We start from the raw sequence: 15114 nt of genomic DNA, 5'->3' as shown, positions 1-15114 counted from the left end.
CGTCAGAGGCACTCCCACAATGCGCAGGGCGTTTTCTACGCCTCTTTCCAGCACTTCTTTGTGGTGGTGCTTAATACTTACTTTTCTTTCCACAGAAGCTCTAGAGAGCTTTCTACAGCCAGGGCTACTCCTACACTGCCGCTATGTCTGTCCCAGTCTCCAGGCTCAAAATTGTTAGGAGGAGAGGATTCTCCTGATGGATATCCCAGGAAGATTTTAGCTTGCTGGGGTCAGCTTCAGGCTAGTGGCCTACAGAGATTTGTTGCCTGCCCTACCTTCATCTTCTGCGTCGTCCTGTTTGTGGTGGTCTTGAGTGCTAGCTAAACTGGTGCTTACAGCTGGGTCACTGTACTGCGTGAGAACTATTAAATGGATGAGGAAGAGATTTGCGAGGAAGAGAGACCTGCCTGTTTCCTCTCAGCCAAGCTGCTTTCCGCTGCCTATCCCAACTTCTTCTGAACAAAGCATCTCGTTTCCGTGAATTTCAGGCTCATTTTCATCACCTCCCATCTCCACGTCCTCCAACACAGCTGTCAAGTGTCTGCGCGTCGAAATTAGGAAAGGGCACTTACCTGAAACCGTTCTCAGCACAGGTATTGCCTGGGGGATCTACAGCGTTCCCAGTGTTGTTTCACAGAGAGTTATTCTTCACGTACCTGTAGATAATTTTTCCTATGAGCATAAACAAAGTATTGGTGGGTTAAAGTGTAATGAAAGCTATCTCTATAGCTCCAAAGTGCTTCATTTATTTGTTATTTTTTACCCATTTATCAGCAGATAATGCAGTGAAGTGAAGCATTCAGCAGTCACACGGTGGCTGTGAGATTTGGGCAAGCTGTCCTGGCACAAGCTTCTACAGAGATGAAGCCTCCCTCCCTGCCAAAGTCCAAATGTTTTCCCCAGGTTCCTCTCCACTGTGGCTGCCCGGTGCCCAGGCAGGCGCTGGGACCAGCCCATTTGGTTCGTGAGCGCGGCTCAAACAGCAGCCACGCAGGCAGCCTGTCGAGATCCATTTGCTTCAGTCTCTGCCGGGCAGAGCAGCGGGAAAGGTCTTGTACTTTGTGGAACAGCTCTCCTGGTTGGTACATGAAAGAAGCAGCGCGCAGGGCAGGCACAGTGACGTTCTTCACCCGGCTGGCCGGCTGGGATCACGGCATCCTGTGCTGCTGTAGAGGAGCGACGGGCTGTGGGCTAAGGTGGAAGAGCAAAGGAAACACCTCCCTTGGACTCAGCTACGACCCATGCCTGCTGCTGAGGGCTGGCTGGAGGGGTGGGCACGCTGCCTGCTGCGTGGGGCTGGGCAGCCGTCCGGAGGGTCTGCTGAGAGCAGGAGTGTGGGTGGCTACCAACGGCAGTGCGTTATTAAGGGTCAAGATTAGACGATCTAGGGATGATCTAGTCCCAAAGAAATAAGCAGATTACAAAAGAACACGCGGCACAGGCTATGCCAGCGCTGCTGCTGCAAAAAGCAGGGCACAAAAACGCACGCACCAACTATGTGCGTGCCACCCCTGCAGCAGCGTGAAGACATCCACGCCTCCATTGCGTGAATACAGAAGCATCTGTACGGAAAGATGGCCTTCCCATATGGAAATAAGGCTTTTACTCAGTGGGGGTGCTGTAGCCTGATGTGTGGCGAGGGAGAGAGAAGGCTCTACGTGAGACACGCTGCAGGTACAGGCAGGCGATGGGTGCTGGCAGGCAGAGGCTTTCTCTGGGATTACAGAGGCTCCCCTTACCTGTGTCTCAGGCCCATCCTGTCAGCCCACTTGGCCAGCCTTTGGGGGTGGGTGTCCCACAGAGCACATGGTCCTGCCACCTAGCAGCCATGCCCGGAACAGCCCTGGACTGCAAACGGGGCTGTAGTCCACAGCCAGGACCGTTTAAGGGGAATCACCTCCTTTTAGGGGTGCAAAGCCTGCCCGAGCGCCACAGTTTTCCACAGATTTCATGTGGAGGGCTATTTCTGTGCTTCTATGTTGGCACCCCATGTCCGGCATTTGAAGCGGCGGCTCCTTTAAAAGAGCAAAAGAGCGTTGTCACGCAGCTTCTTGCACTCATGCCATGTAATGAGCAATTAGAGCAGCAGTAGGGTACATGGGGAAAAGCTGGTGGATCTCCTGCATGGGCCAGCAGCGGGAAGAACTCGGGGTGAGAAAAAAGGGTTTGAAGACCCTCCTGGGGCTGGACAGTAAATTGCACAGAGGAGTTCCTCTCAGCTTAGTGATATGAATGCAGGCTCGTCTCTTGACATAAGCGCAGCTCCTGCTTGCACACCTTCAAAGGGTGCAAGCAGATTGCGCCGGGTTCAGAGCCAGGTGAGAGCAATGGAAGGTGTTAAACTGCTGGGCTGGGTCCACCTGGACACTTTGGGAATTTCTGGTCCCAGCTGGCTCTGCAATTTAAAAGGCTAGGCTGAGAGCAGCTGCTTTATGGTGCTTAGCAAGAGAGCAGGATGGGTGTTGCAGGGCAGTCTAGGGCTGCATTTGGAGCTGTGCTCTTCTGGGGCTTTCTTGGTCCCCTTGTTTGGGTTGTGGGGGCTCAGGGTAGTGTTTTTTCTGATCCCACCCTGCTGGTTTGTGGCCAAGAAAGCCTGCAGTTCACCTTACCTCCAGGCTGGGAAGGGAACGCTTCCTTTGTGCTGACTACTTGGGGTAAGTGAGGGTGGTGTCAAGAGGCTTTCTTATTGCTGTATTTTGGCACAGTGCAGGTGTATGCCTGGAATGAGGAGAAAGGGGCAGCTTTGATGTGAAGTGTTGTCTAACGGCTTCAGTGCATCTTGTGTAACCAGGGGGCTGTTTGTATGACCTAGCAGTCACGGGCTTTGGTGGCGTGCCGTGCCTCGATCTAGATGGTCTTGGCTGCTGGGTCTTGGCTCTTCCCTCACACACCCCTGCTGGCCCAGACCCTAATACTGGCTAGGGCCTTTTTTCCGACAGAAGGGTAGGATTGTAGCGGACCCCGTCTTCAACGTGGGATGCTGAAACCTCTGCTGCTGTCTCCTCTTTCCCTAGATACCGAGGGGGAGGCACACGTTCTGCAGAATGACTCTGAGTGTGGGCTCTTGGTATCTGGGACTCCAGATGGCTCCAGGAAAGTATTGGTCTCCTATACTGGCTGTTATGTCTTTGAATGGGTGAGTGACCTTAGGGGTTCTGCTGGGACTGTGGCTACTGCTGCTCTGGCTGCCCTGACTGGTGTGGCTCTCCCCTAGGATGGCAATTACCTCATGCTGGTTGGGCTTGAAGGAACAGACGATGCTGGACAAAAGGTTCTTCATGAAGAGAAGCTGCTCAGGTGCCCTGTGGACCTTCCTGGTAAGACTGACAGCTCATTAGGAAGTCCCGCTTGTATCTTGTGGTGATGAGTGCCCTTCCTTTTGGATGTCTGTTCCTAGTCAGTCTGGGGCTGGGCAGAGGGACTTACTGCTGTGCAGAAGACTCCCTGGAGAAGGGTTTCAGACAGAAGAGCCACCAACTTGCTGAGGGCTTGTGCCTCCTCTGCAGGGTCAGCAGGTGAATGTTCCTTATGTTTCCTAGACATGTTCTGACTGCATCGATCCCTGCAAGTTCAGGGACTGAGCTGGAGATTGGGTACAATGATTTTTCCAAACTACCAGAGTTGATGCGGAATACTTTATCTTGACAGATCCCATACAGTCTAGTCTCTTGTGAGTGGCTTCAGGGGGAGTCTCTGTTCCAGGGAATGCAGGTCCCTTCTAAGCCGGCTTCCGTGCCAGCTCCAGGCTGTGTGTTTCACCCTCACTTGAGTCTAACTTCCCTCGATTTGCATGCAGAGTCACCAAGACATCTGCCAGCAGTGTCCTCTGTGTCTTTACCCCCCTGCTCCTTGTGCCTTAGCTGCAAACTCCTGCTGTTTCTTCCAGCCCTGGATGCTCCAAGCAGTGGTGTCTGTTCTGCTGTCCTCAGCCAAGACCGGCTGCTGTGTGCCTCCTTGCCTATCAGCCAGGGAGACTGTGAAGAGCGAGGCTGCTGCTATGACCCTAGGGACAGGGTGAAGCCTTGTTACTTTGGTAACACAGGTAAGCGTGCCTCCTCCTGGAGGAGCCGTGAACTGGGATTCCTTACTTCCCTGGTAGAGCAGTATTGGTGTGTACCGGTGCTGCTGAGTGCGTTCCTAAATGCAGGACTGGCTTCAAGGGTAGCCCTACAGAGCTGTGGTGGGTTGACCCTGGCTGGACACCAGGGGCCCAGCAAAGCTGCTCTATCACCCCCCCTCTGCACTGGACAGGGGAGAGAAAGTATAACTAAAGACTCATGGGTTGAGGTAAAGATCATTCACCAATTACCATCACAGGCAGAACAGACTCACCTTGGGGAAATTAGTTAAATTTATTACCATTCAAATCAGAGTAGGATAATGAGAAATAAATCCAAATCTTAAAGCACCTTCCCCCCACCCCTCCTTTCTTCCCAGGCTTAACTTCATGCCCAAATTCTCTACCTACTCTCCCCGCGCAACACAGGGGGATGGGGAATGGGGGTTGTGGTCAGTCCATCCCATGTTGTCTCTGTCGCCCCTCTCTCCTCACGGGGAGGACTCCTCACACTCTTCCCCTGCTCCAGCACGGGGTCCCATCCAAGCATGGGTCCCTTTTACGGGCTGCAGCCCTTCAGGAACAGACCGTTGCAGTGTGGGTCCCCCACACGGTCACAAGTCCTGCCAGCAAACCTGCTCCAGCATGGGCTCCTCTCCCCATGGGGCCACAGCTCCTGCCAGGTGCCTGCTCTAGCGTGGGCTTTCCCACAGGGTCACAGCCTCCTTTGGGCATCCGCCTGCTCCAGCGTGGGGTCTTCCACAGGCTGCAGGTGGATATGTGCTCCACCATGAACCTCCATGGTCTGCAAGGGCGACAGCCTGCCTCACCATGGTCTTCACCACGGGCTGCAGGGGAATCCCTGCTACAGCGCCTGGAGCACCTCCTCCCCTCCTTCTTCACTGACCTTGGCATCTGCAGAGCTGTTTCTCTCACATATTCTCACTCCTCTCTCCAGCTGCAGTTGCTGGGCTGTTTTTTTCCCCCCTTCTTAAATATGTTATCCCAGAGGTGCTACCACCGTCACTGATGGGCTCGACCTTGGCTACTGGCGGGTCCATGTTGGAGCCAGCTGGCATGGGCTCTATCGGATGTAGGGGAAGCTTCTAGCAGCTTCTCACAGGAGCCACCCCTATAGCCCCCCTGCTACCAACACCTTGCCACACAAAACTAATACAAGAGCTCATGGTAAGGTCTCTCCCCATGCTTGCCTGGGGATCCTACGTGACTGCTCTTTCTGGTTGCACCTCTGTCCATTTGAGGCAATCCTAGATGAGAGGCCAGCAATGGTTTGCCATTGTTTTAGAGTACACAGGCATTAAAGCTGCATCCTGCGTGGGCAAAAATGGAGGGAGAAGGAGGGATGAACCTGGGATGTGAGCAAATATGATATTTTACTCAAAATACCACCAAACGTTTCCAAAGAGAGGTGGAAACTACTGCATATTGTATTCTCTGCAGTACTCACAAGGTCTCCGAGTACCTTGTGACTACCATCACAGGAATTGTATTTTACCTCTGGGACTTTTATATGACCATGATGCAGGGGACAAGAAATACCTACGTAAATGAAGATCAAGACAAGCGCTGCAAACCAGACATCCAAACACAAGCAAAGCCCGTGAGGACAAATAAGCCCAGAGGAGAGCCACCTGTGGTGGAATCCATTTATGAAAACCATCCACCCTGTCACTGAAGGAAAAGCACCGAGTAGGGGCTGTGACTAGAGATAACAGACACGATCCTTTTCCTGGAAACCAGGGGTCGCGCGGTTGCAGTTTATGAAGAAGAGAGTTTTCTCTTTGTGCGTACATGAAATTCTACAGAGGACAGGACAAAAGAGACTTTGGAGAGGGGAAGAACTTGTTTGCAGTGACGCCTCTGAGATGCAGAAGCTAAATGAGATTCCCCTGGAATACCCAAGGTCTCTGGGAGAGTTGGTTTTGCTGTCCTCCTAAATTTAAGTTCATTCATTTTAATAAATAACATCTAAATCCTCGCAGTGATTCTGATGGTAGGAAAGAGCAGCCAGAGAGTTGTTTGCAGTCCCCATGGCTCAGGTGGCTGAGCTTCTCCCAACAGCCTGCAAAGACAGGGATGCACTCTTTTCATTTAGCAGAAGGAGTCCAGACCATAAGGGAGATGAAGTGATATGCCCAAGAAAAGTGGGAAGAGAATACAACTCCAGCTGCAGAACTTACCCCCTGTGATGGCAACTTCCCGTCATTCTCAGCTGTTCCTTACCCACCATGGGGCGGATGGGGTGCTGCCCCAACCCAAAGGAAATAATGGCTCAAATAATCATAAAAAGATTTTTCTTTATTGGGTCATTAATGTACACACGTGCAGCGCTAACCATCTGCAAAGCATGCTGCTCTTGGTGGGACACATGCTGCAGGAGAAGCAGGTCGTGGGCAGCCATGGGAGCTGTGTGTGTGAGAAAATCAGCTATTTGATGCAGCCATTGCACTCAAGGAGCCCACAGAGAGAGCATCAGTGCAACAGGTTGCAATGTCACCCAGGGCCTCCCTGGGATGTGGTAGAGCAGTTCCAGGAGGCTTTGAAGGTGCCTACTCTGTGCACCTGTGTTTGGGCTGTCTTCCTGGAAGCCTTAGGGAGGTGCGCCAATGCTTCTGCCATTGGTTTTAGTAAGGCAGATGTAAAAGGAGTAGCCAGGCTCAGGATACCGTGGAAAGAGTTTCTGTGCTTTTTAGCGGGGGACAGCACAGAGCTGGTAGGCAGGAGGTACGTTGGTTGTCCCACTCAGTGTTGGGGTTATGCTGAGTTCCTGGGGGTCAACGACAGGCTTCAAGGTAAAGTTCTGCAAGATGATGGCCATGAGTAGGAATATCTCCATGCGTGCCAGGCTCTCTCCGGGGCATATTCGCTTCCCTGGAAGTGAAAACAGCAAATAGTGCTCGACGGGTGTTGCCAAGTAGACAAGAGTTTGTACTAAGCAGGTATGTTAGGCAGCTTTATTTACCAGATACAGCTCCAGCAGTGAGACGACTGTCGGGATTACTAAGGACGTTTGCAAGAGAATAGTTTGTTGGAGAAAGATGGATGCCCACCCTTGGCAGTTTGGTTGGGTGTGTGAAGGAAGAACAAGAGCAGAAGAAGTCTTGAGCATAGAGGGGGCGTCGCAGAGGGCAAGGTGAGAGAGAGTAAGGGCACATGAAGCACAGATGAGAAAACAGAGGGTAGGGGCTATTGGTAGGTGAGTGGTTGCGTGTAGCCCGAGAGGTACTTAAGAGGTGCTGGGAAAAGTGCAACTACCACGGAAAGAGAGGATGGTTAAGGATGACTTTGGTGGTTGTGTCGGAAGGTGACAGGTTTTTTAGAAAGCGTCAATAGATCCCATTCACATCATTACATCGGCAACTCCCAGTAGGAGGTTTGAGAAGCCTCCAGGCCTGAACACGATGGGAGGTGCAGCTGGGGAATGGAGCATCAGGGAGGGGTTATCCAGAGAGCAGTGAGCCCTATGGAAGCACCGGTGGGACCACGCTGGGAAGAGGGAGTGTGTGTTATAGGGAAAGGCAGAATGGTCCCCAGAGGGGGAGGAGGACGACGGCGACAGGGAGAGGAAGAGAGAGAAAGCCAGTGCTTTACCTGCTGAGAAGGGCATGAAGAACTCGCTCTTCCTAAAGGTGCCGTTCTCGTTCAAGAAGTGTCCAGGGTTGAACTCATTTGGGTTTGGAAACTCTTTACTGTCGTGGAGGACAGAAGTGAGGACAGGAAAGATTGTGGTGCCCTGAGATAACACAAGGAGAAGAGCAGAATATGAAGGGGAGGTGAGTTAGGTCACTTAATCCGACTGCCTGCCAAGTTAAGACTGAGCATCCCAGCACAGTCCTACTAGTGCCTTTGGTTTCCTTTTGGGGACCTTGCCTTTGGGGAGGCAGCTTTAGGGAGAGCCTGCTAGATGGGACAGCAGGGACAATTGTTGGCTGATCTTCCTGAATGCTCCCTCTCACTTTCGGACCATTTATCCTCACTTTGCTCTAGTCATCTGGGGACACCCCACCTAATTCTTCCTCTTTCTCAGTGTTTCACCCTAATGAACTTGTAGATGTTCCTTCTTTTCTGTGAGCCCCGAAAAGCAAAAGGTTGCTTTCCCGTCTCCTGACAAATTTCTTCTGCCACAGTCCTCTTCCTTCCCTCTTCCTGACCAGCCATTGGTGGGGGTGTGAGATAAGTAATCCAACAGTGATGACACAAGAGCCATCTGCTAGAAGCTGAGCAGGTCCCTGGGTCCTGCCTTTTGATTTTACACAGACAGCTGAAAATTAAAAGGCCAACAGCCTGTGTGCTGCTGTTCCCCTGCTGTACACAGTCAGCCAGAAGAGCAACGAGCGCTGCTGCGACAGGCCAGGCCATGGGTTGCTGTAGCCCATCAGCCTGCCTCTGGCAATGGCCAGCAGTGACTGCCTCAAGAAGTGTGTAAAAACAGGCAAAGAGGTTTTGCTCGTTCCCTTGATTGCAAACGTAGTCTTCAGCACTTTGTGGCTCTGGGGTTTTCTGTGCTCAATAACCACCAACTGACTTTGCTTCCAGGCATGCGCACAGGCTCTCCTGGAGGGTGGTGAGCAGTTCCATGGCTTTGCTGCCTTTTGTGTGAGGAGTCACTGCTCTGTTTTTTTTGTGAACCCACCGTGTTTCTGCAGATGGATAAAGCTGCGGAGCAAGTGAGCAAAGGTGTTGGGCAGAGCTACTGTTCCAGTCTTGGCCCACGGAGTGGCAGCAAGGGGCTGCAAGTGAGCTACAGGAGCCTGAGGATAACACCTTCCTGAAGGGCTGGGTGATACTAGGTCAGGCCACTGCACTTCTAGCTTCTGGCTTGTAACTGCCAGCCTAAGAGCAAAAGTGCTGCCGAACTTGAGGGACCTTGCCCACTAACCTTGGGAATGACATACTCTCTGAAGCAGAGGTCTTTGGTCACAGCGCGAGGGACACTCAGGGGGACGAGGGAGATGAAGCGCTGGATTTCATGGACCACCGCATCTGTGTAGGGCATCTGGGTCCGGTCAGCCACGCAAGGTTTTCGTGATCGTCCTACTACCCGGTCAATCTCTTCTTGAACTTTCTCTGTCATGAGAAGCACAAACCATAAAATGGGTAAATAAAACCAAACCTACCTAAACAGGTTGCCCTAAGCTGCCCACAAATCACACATCACAGGTGACAGGAGCACTGATGTTGGTTTTGGTGTCGACTAGAACACAGTTCCACTGCGGCCCATGCAAAGAATGTCCTCCCAGTGACTTGACTAAATAGGAGTACTGGGCGGTAAAGACACACAGTCAAGTCCTTGGCTGTGAAGGGAGTGCAGCTGATGATGATGCCAGTGAAGCTGAGGGATCTCTAATGCCTACCCTGGGGAATGACAGTGCAAGGACTTTGCCCATTTGGGTAAAATGTGCGAGAGAGAGGAGGAAAGTTGGGAGAAGGATACGGTGCTAGACGCGTGCCCAGCCCAGGGGAACAGCTAGAGAGGAAGAGGTCACAGACTGGTACCTTGTATCTTCGGGTATTTGAGAAGAAGCAGAAGCCCATATCTTACAGTCGTGCTAGTTGTCTCAGTCCCGGCAATGAACAAGTCGAAGGTGCTGGTTATCAGGTTCTTCATGTGGAAACTGGAATTGGGGTGCTCTTTCTCCTAGGGAAAAGGCTGGGCTGTTTCTCTGGCTGGGCTGAGAAAAGTGGCCCTTTCTTGTGTCATCCCAGGCCTTCTTTCTCACCCAGAGCTCTTGCATTTCTCTGCTAAGCTGCAGCAGCCACCTGGGACATTGCAATGCTCTCTTTGTGCAGTAAGCTCAACACCAGCGCGGCCTTCTTTCAAGCTGTGCACCAAATGGTACGTAGCTGCATGTCTGCCCTTGCTGTGCTAACTGCTTTCCAGTGGAAGAACTGCAAGACCAGACTGCACACATCCCTGTGTTTCAGTGAGAGCAGATGAAGGTCTTGCTGTCCAAGAAGGTGCAGGTAGGGGCTGGTGAGTGTGCAGACCCAGAGCTATAAGCTCTAGCACAGGCAATATCTGGGGTATTGCTGGTGCCTTCCCACTGCACAGCCTAGCTGCCTGGGAAGGGATCATCCCAATGCCTGTGTTACTTAGGAGAGGGAAGGGGCTCAGTGTAGGTGTGTTGGGGATGAGCTGGGGCTGTACGCTGTCTCCTTACCTCCTGCATTTTGGTGAGGAAGCAATCAATGAAATCCTGAGGGGAGCTGGGATCTAGGGTGGCTTGGTGTATCTTCACCTCCTCTGCCACAAAGGCTTTTAGAGCATCAAATTCTGTGAATATTTTGTTGTGTGGGCCAGGCAAGTAATCCAGGATATTTGAGAACATCTGGTAGAGCTGGAAAGAAAGAAACAGGAGGGTCCCTAGCATGACCATTGCCCCATCCTTTGATATTACCAAAAAGCCTAGGAAGTTCACAACCCTCTCAACTGAGACAAGCAGAAGGGCGGTGAGGCTGGGCAGTCTGACAGGGCAGTAGGGGCTTGCTTAGTGGTAGGAACCTTAGGCAGAGAAGAAGGGTGTCAGGACTAGGGGGAAGCACCCTCAGCTCTCCATTGGTGAGGCTGCGTCTTGCTCTTGAATGAATTCCCTCCTGTGCAGCAGAGCACTGACGGGGTCCTACTTAGAAAACTGAGATGGGACTTCACTGGGAGGAAGGCTCCCTGCTCCCCTAGGAGAATGTTGACACACTAAAATGCCTACTGGATTGTACCTGTCCCCAGTAGGAGTTCGACATCTCAAAGATGTTGTTCATGTTATTCATCAGGGCCAGGAACTTCTTGTCTTTATAGTCATATCGTCTCCCAAAGACAATGGAGCATATGATGTTGGAGACAGCACAGCTCAGCGTGAAGGTTGGGTCAAAAGGCGTTCCTGGGATTTCAGAAAAGTTACAAACCATAAAGAAAACCAACTATGGCTACTCATGGCTACTGTGGGTAACCTGGGCTCTGGCTGTTAGTGGAAATACCAGAACAGAGTCTCTGAACGACACAGAAGGGTCCCCAAAAAGAACAGTATGTGATCACGGAATTATTTACTGCTCTGTAACGAGGGGCAGTTGGTGCATGGACAAAGCACGTGCTAATTCTATTCTATGCTAAAGACATGGGTCTCCCTTAGTACAGTCCTTTTTCTTGCAAACATAAGCTATATTGAAACTGTAGCATACCCTTTGTTTTGTTGATCTCTTCTAGCAAGTGCTCAGATTCCTCCTGGATCCTCTCTTCAATGCTCCTCTTCCCCATTCCAAAGTTGCGCAGAGTGCTGAGAGCAAACCGACGGACTTGTAACCACTCCTGGTTGTTGCTAAAAATAATCCCTGCAGAGGAAGAAGGAAGAGCAAAGACCTGGCTTGGGTGTGCTGGGTGTGAGATGAACAGAGGCTCACAGCGAGAGCGAATCCTGTCCCTGGGAGAGCACTGTCACGGTAGTGTCATAGAGTACTGTGGTTTGGAGACACTCTATGGAGGTACTGTAGTCCACCTGCCTGCTTTTGGCCTTCTCCACCACATGCCCAACCTCCTTGTGAACAATTCATCGCTCGTATCTGCACATAATTCCCCTTGCTGCAGCTGGGGGCTGTTGCCGCTTGCCCTTTCACTGCACATCACTAAGATCAATCTGACTCCATTTCTCTACTACCCGCTTTGGGTGATGAAAGGCAGCAATTACAGCCCACTCTGCCTTCCCTTCTCCAGGTAGGACCCACCCACTCTCCACAGTCCTCCCTCCTGCGTGGTACATTCCAGCCCTGATCTGCCAAATGAATGCTCAGCCCTTCCCTTCTCCTCAGAAGGAGCTCACTCAGCAAACATACCTAATCCGTTGTTCGCCCTGTCTCCTATTGGCATGTGTCCTCTGGCAGCAAACTCGTCCGCGCGATCAACCAAGGCTTCTTTCACCACATCATGTCCGTGCAGCACCACCACTGGGTCAGAGCCCAGGTGCACTGTGAACACTGGTCCATACTCTTCACTGAGCTGTCAAAATGCAAGACAGAAGATGGCCATGGAGCAGAGCGGGAGGAGGAGTTGAAAAGTGGCCTTGCTGCTGCATCCCACGGCAGGCGGTGCAGCCTCACAGACCAGCAACGTCAAGTTTTCGTCCTCTCCTGACAAATATAGGTGTGGAGAGGGTTCCCAGCTATCAGGCCCTGTGCAACAATGACAACAGCAGTGCGGGGGAGCAGCTGAGATCCTCATGGCTTTTCTGCTCCTCTGGGATAGCTGCTTATCAAGCTATGGTCACAGACTGTCCCCACGCACAGGTCCCACACACTTCTTGCCCACAGAAGAAAGTAAGAGAGAAGAAGAAAGTGGCCTCACCTTCTGGAGGGTTGTGGCCAAGTCCTTTGGTTTCACCTGCAGCAAGTTACCTAGGATGGGAAGGGGAGCTGGTCCCGGAGGCATCTTCCCCTTTCCAGACCTCCCTCTCCATGCTGTGATGGAGAGCAGGCAAGCAATGCAAACCAGGAGGACAACAGTGGCTGCTCCCAGGAGCTCCATTTGCTTCTGTGGCTCAGGAGGGAGTGACTCTGGCTGCCGGAGCCCGAGCCTATATACCGAAGGGCTATGTTAGCTATGCTGGCTATGTTACCTCAACAGCAGGTTTTGGATCACGTGGCTGAGTCAGTCAATATTAGTAGTCAATCATTTGTTTGACTGCCCTGTGTTATGAAACTAGGACTTCTCTCAGTGTTAATTGGCCATCAAAGACACACCTTATCTCAAACAATTGCAGAGGCCAACTGAGGTTAAGAAATTTACAATGTGTTCATAAAACTTGTTTTGTTTCATCTAAAGTTTATTATTAAAGAGGTCACACTAGGGGCACACTCTTCGACTCAGGCGCTCCTGGAAATCCACTGTCACGAGAGTATCTTCGAAGTACTTCAGTGCTGTTTGCATTTTCTGTTCTTTGGTATTAATCGTACAAGCTCTCAGTGGGGTGAGCCATCCTTGCTTGTTCCTGAAGTCTTCCTGACATTATCAGTGGAGTTCGCACTGCGTGTGATGTGCCAAAAAACATACTGACGTGTTCTCCTCAATGCACAGCAATTGCCTCGGTCTCTCTCCCTAGAGATGTCTGGCCTCACAGGAGGGGAAAGTATAAAATATCCGTCTGGCAAGGGCAGAAAGGTCTCCAGACGTCACAATAGATGAGAAAGGATTTGCCGGGAGAGATAAGAAAAAGACATAAGAAAAGGGGACTAGACCTTGGGACTCTGACCTCTTTGAGGTCTCCTAGAGGAAAGGGTGAGAGAAGCAGGTAGAGAAGAGAGAAATCTTGAGATGGGTCTCTTGAGAGGGTCTCTGGGCAATGGCTTCCCAAGCTGAGCCAGAGGTGCGCTTGTGAGAGGCTGGGTATAGGTCAGTGCAACCTGGCCACTACTCCTTGCACTTGCAATGACCCAAGCAGCGCACCCAAGCTACTGCTAGAAGCTGGCACGTACGAGTTCCCTGTTTAGTTGTTGTCTGACTCCAACATGAGGAACTGCTCCCCTGGAAGGGCCAGAGGTGCTCTGGGAGACTGCAGAGCATGTCTGGTGTGTTGCAAGGGCTTCAAAAAGAGCTGGGGAGGCTTCCTGCCCACTCTGGGGCTGTGTACCTGCGAGGTCCCAACAGCAGTGGCAACGGCGGGTAGAAAGGACCCTCAGGGCTGTGGCACTGCCTGTGCTCAGCTCGCTCAGTCTGGCCATATCCCTCTGTCTTTCCTGAGCTGCGACGCTTCTGCAGGCAGACAGGACTCATCCCACTGAGCGGAAGGTGTTGTGAGGATAGGGGACGTGGGACTTGGTGGGAATCAGCGAGGGGCCTGGGTGAACCAGGTGCTTGGTTGGAGTGTGCTGGGTTTGCTGTGCCGCAGCGTGTTAGCGTGAGTTTCCCCTTCACTCAGAGGAGCTAGCGAAGTTTTGCAAAAGTTTCTGCAGCTTCCCCGTAAGTTCTTACGTCATCCTTGCTCTCTTGCATTGGTGCAATAATTTGCTAGCTGTTCGTTTAAAATGTCATTTCACTTCTTAAAGACCTGTACTTGATACTTTGGTGGAAAAACTGAATTGCCAACAAGTTTGGGCTAGTTGCTTATCCGCTGACGTGAACTCCTCTGCATCGGCTCAGATGTTGCCAGGGCAGTTCATGGGAGTTCATGTCGCTCTGGGTGAAAGCGGAGTTCATGGGAGTTTACTTGGCTACAGGAGGTCTCTCTGCTGCCTGAGTTCATTGCCTTGCCACCTTCCCTGTAAAGTGCCGTTGATCCTGGGGACGAGGGCTTACTTCCTAGCTCTACCTCATAGTTTGAGACACACTTTGGGCAAGAGCCCTGGAACTGGGAATACTTTCAAGCTTTCTCATTTTTGTCAGAATAAAATCATTATATTCCAGATATTCCCACCGCCCTGGCAGACACACTGGGGGTTTACAAGGGAGGAAAACACATAAGACTAGTCACTCAGACCCGTCCCTGTGGGAAAACACAGACCTTTTCATGTCACAGTAGTATTCCAGGGTTTTCCGAGTACTCACTTCTGTTTGCAGATGCTAAGAGTAGGCAGGACTGCTCTGTCCTCTCCGTTCACGTGAAAGTCCAGGAAGGCCAGGCTGAAATGCCCTCCTCTCCATCTTCACCAGGAGCTTTGGTTTTAAGTTAATTGGAGGCACCTATTGGGGATAGTCAAAGAAAAGGCTGCCAGTGTTGTAGCTTTTTCTCTTTTTTTCTAAACTAAAGCACAAGCTTGAAGCAAAACTGCCATGGTTGTGTAGAAGGCTTACTGCCTGAGCCTTCTCTTTTTGGACCTTGATTCAGAAGGTGGCACTGCAAAATGCCTCTCCTGCCCACTGTGCTGCCAGCACCCCTCATCCCCGGGAAGCTTGGTGTGGATGTCCCTGCTGTCGGCAAATACTGTTCACCTTCTGTGGAGGATTGTTTTGACCGAGCCTCTCCTCCATGCACTGCCAGTTTGTGCCACATATGGTGCACAGTACAAGCCAGACACTGCGATCTCGTCAGAGGCACTCCCACAATGCGCAGGGCGTT

At 51.6% G+C, this 15114-nt stretch overlaps 2 protein-coding genes across 8 annotated transcripts; one reads left to right on the top strand and one right to left on the bottom strand.

Annotated features, from left to right (window-relative positions):
• Positions 1-2448: 2448 nt before the first annotated feature.
• On the top strand, positions 2449-8884 carry LOC141744926 (zona pellucida sperm-binding protein 4-like). 5 transcript variants are annotated; one of them, XM_074591843.1, is made up of 5 exons: positions 2449-2654; positions 3015-3136; positions 3215-3317; positions 3887-4042; positions 8725-8884. In XM_074591843.1, the coding sequence occupies exons 1-5, from the start codon at positions 2456-2458 to the stop codon at positions 8730-8732; spliced, it is 588 nt and encodes a 195-aa protein (XP_074447944.1). In that variant the 5' UTR covers positions 2449-2455; the 3' UTR covers positions 8733-8884. The 5 variants fall into 5 exon arrangements, with proteins under 5 accessions (XP_074447944.1, XP_074447941.1, XP_074447943.1 ...); XM_074591840.1 differs by having other exon boundaries at positions 8615-8884; XM_074591842.1 differs by lacking the exon at positions 8725-8884 and adding an exon at positions 5604-6710.
• LOC141744925 (cytochrome P450 2C8-like) lies at positions 6356-14620 on the bottom strand. 3 transcript variants are annotated; one of them, XM_074591838.1, is made up of 9 exons: positions 14604-14620; positions 11900-12062; positions 11252-11401; positions 10793-10953; positions 10240-10416; positions 9575-9716; positions 8958-9145; positions 7670-7811; positions 6356-6949 (listed from the first exon to the last, which is right to left on the bottom strand). In XM_074591838.1, exons 2-9 carry the CDS (start codon positions 11931-11933, stop codon positions 6768-6770), a joined length of 1176 nt encoding a protein of 391 aa, XP_074447939.1. In that variant the 5' UTR covers positions 11934-12062; positions 14604-14620; the 3' UTR covers positions 6356-6767. The 3 variants fall into 3 exon arrangements, with proteins under 3 accessions (XP_074447939.1, XP_074447937.1, XP_074447938.1); XM_074591836.1 differs by lacking the exon at positions 14604-14620 and adding an exon at positions 12408-13183; XM_074591837.1 differs by lacking the exon at positions 14604-14620 and adding an exon at positions 12458-12581.
• Positions 14621-15114: the final 494 nt, after the last annotated feature.

This window comes from Larus michahellis, chromosome 6 (genome assembly GCF_964199755.1).
Source record: "Larus michahellis chromosome 6, bLarMic1.1, whole genome shotgun sequence".
Classification (NCBI taxonomy): domain Eukaryota; kingdom Metazoa; phylum Chordata; class Aves; order Charadriiformes; family Laridae; genus Larus; species Larus michahellis.
The sequence above is the reverse complement of the archived record's forward strand: the minus strand, read 5'-3'. Positions and strand labels throughout refer to the sequence as shown.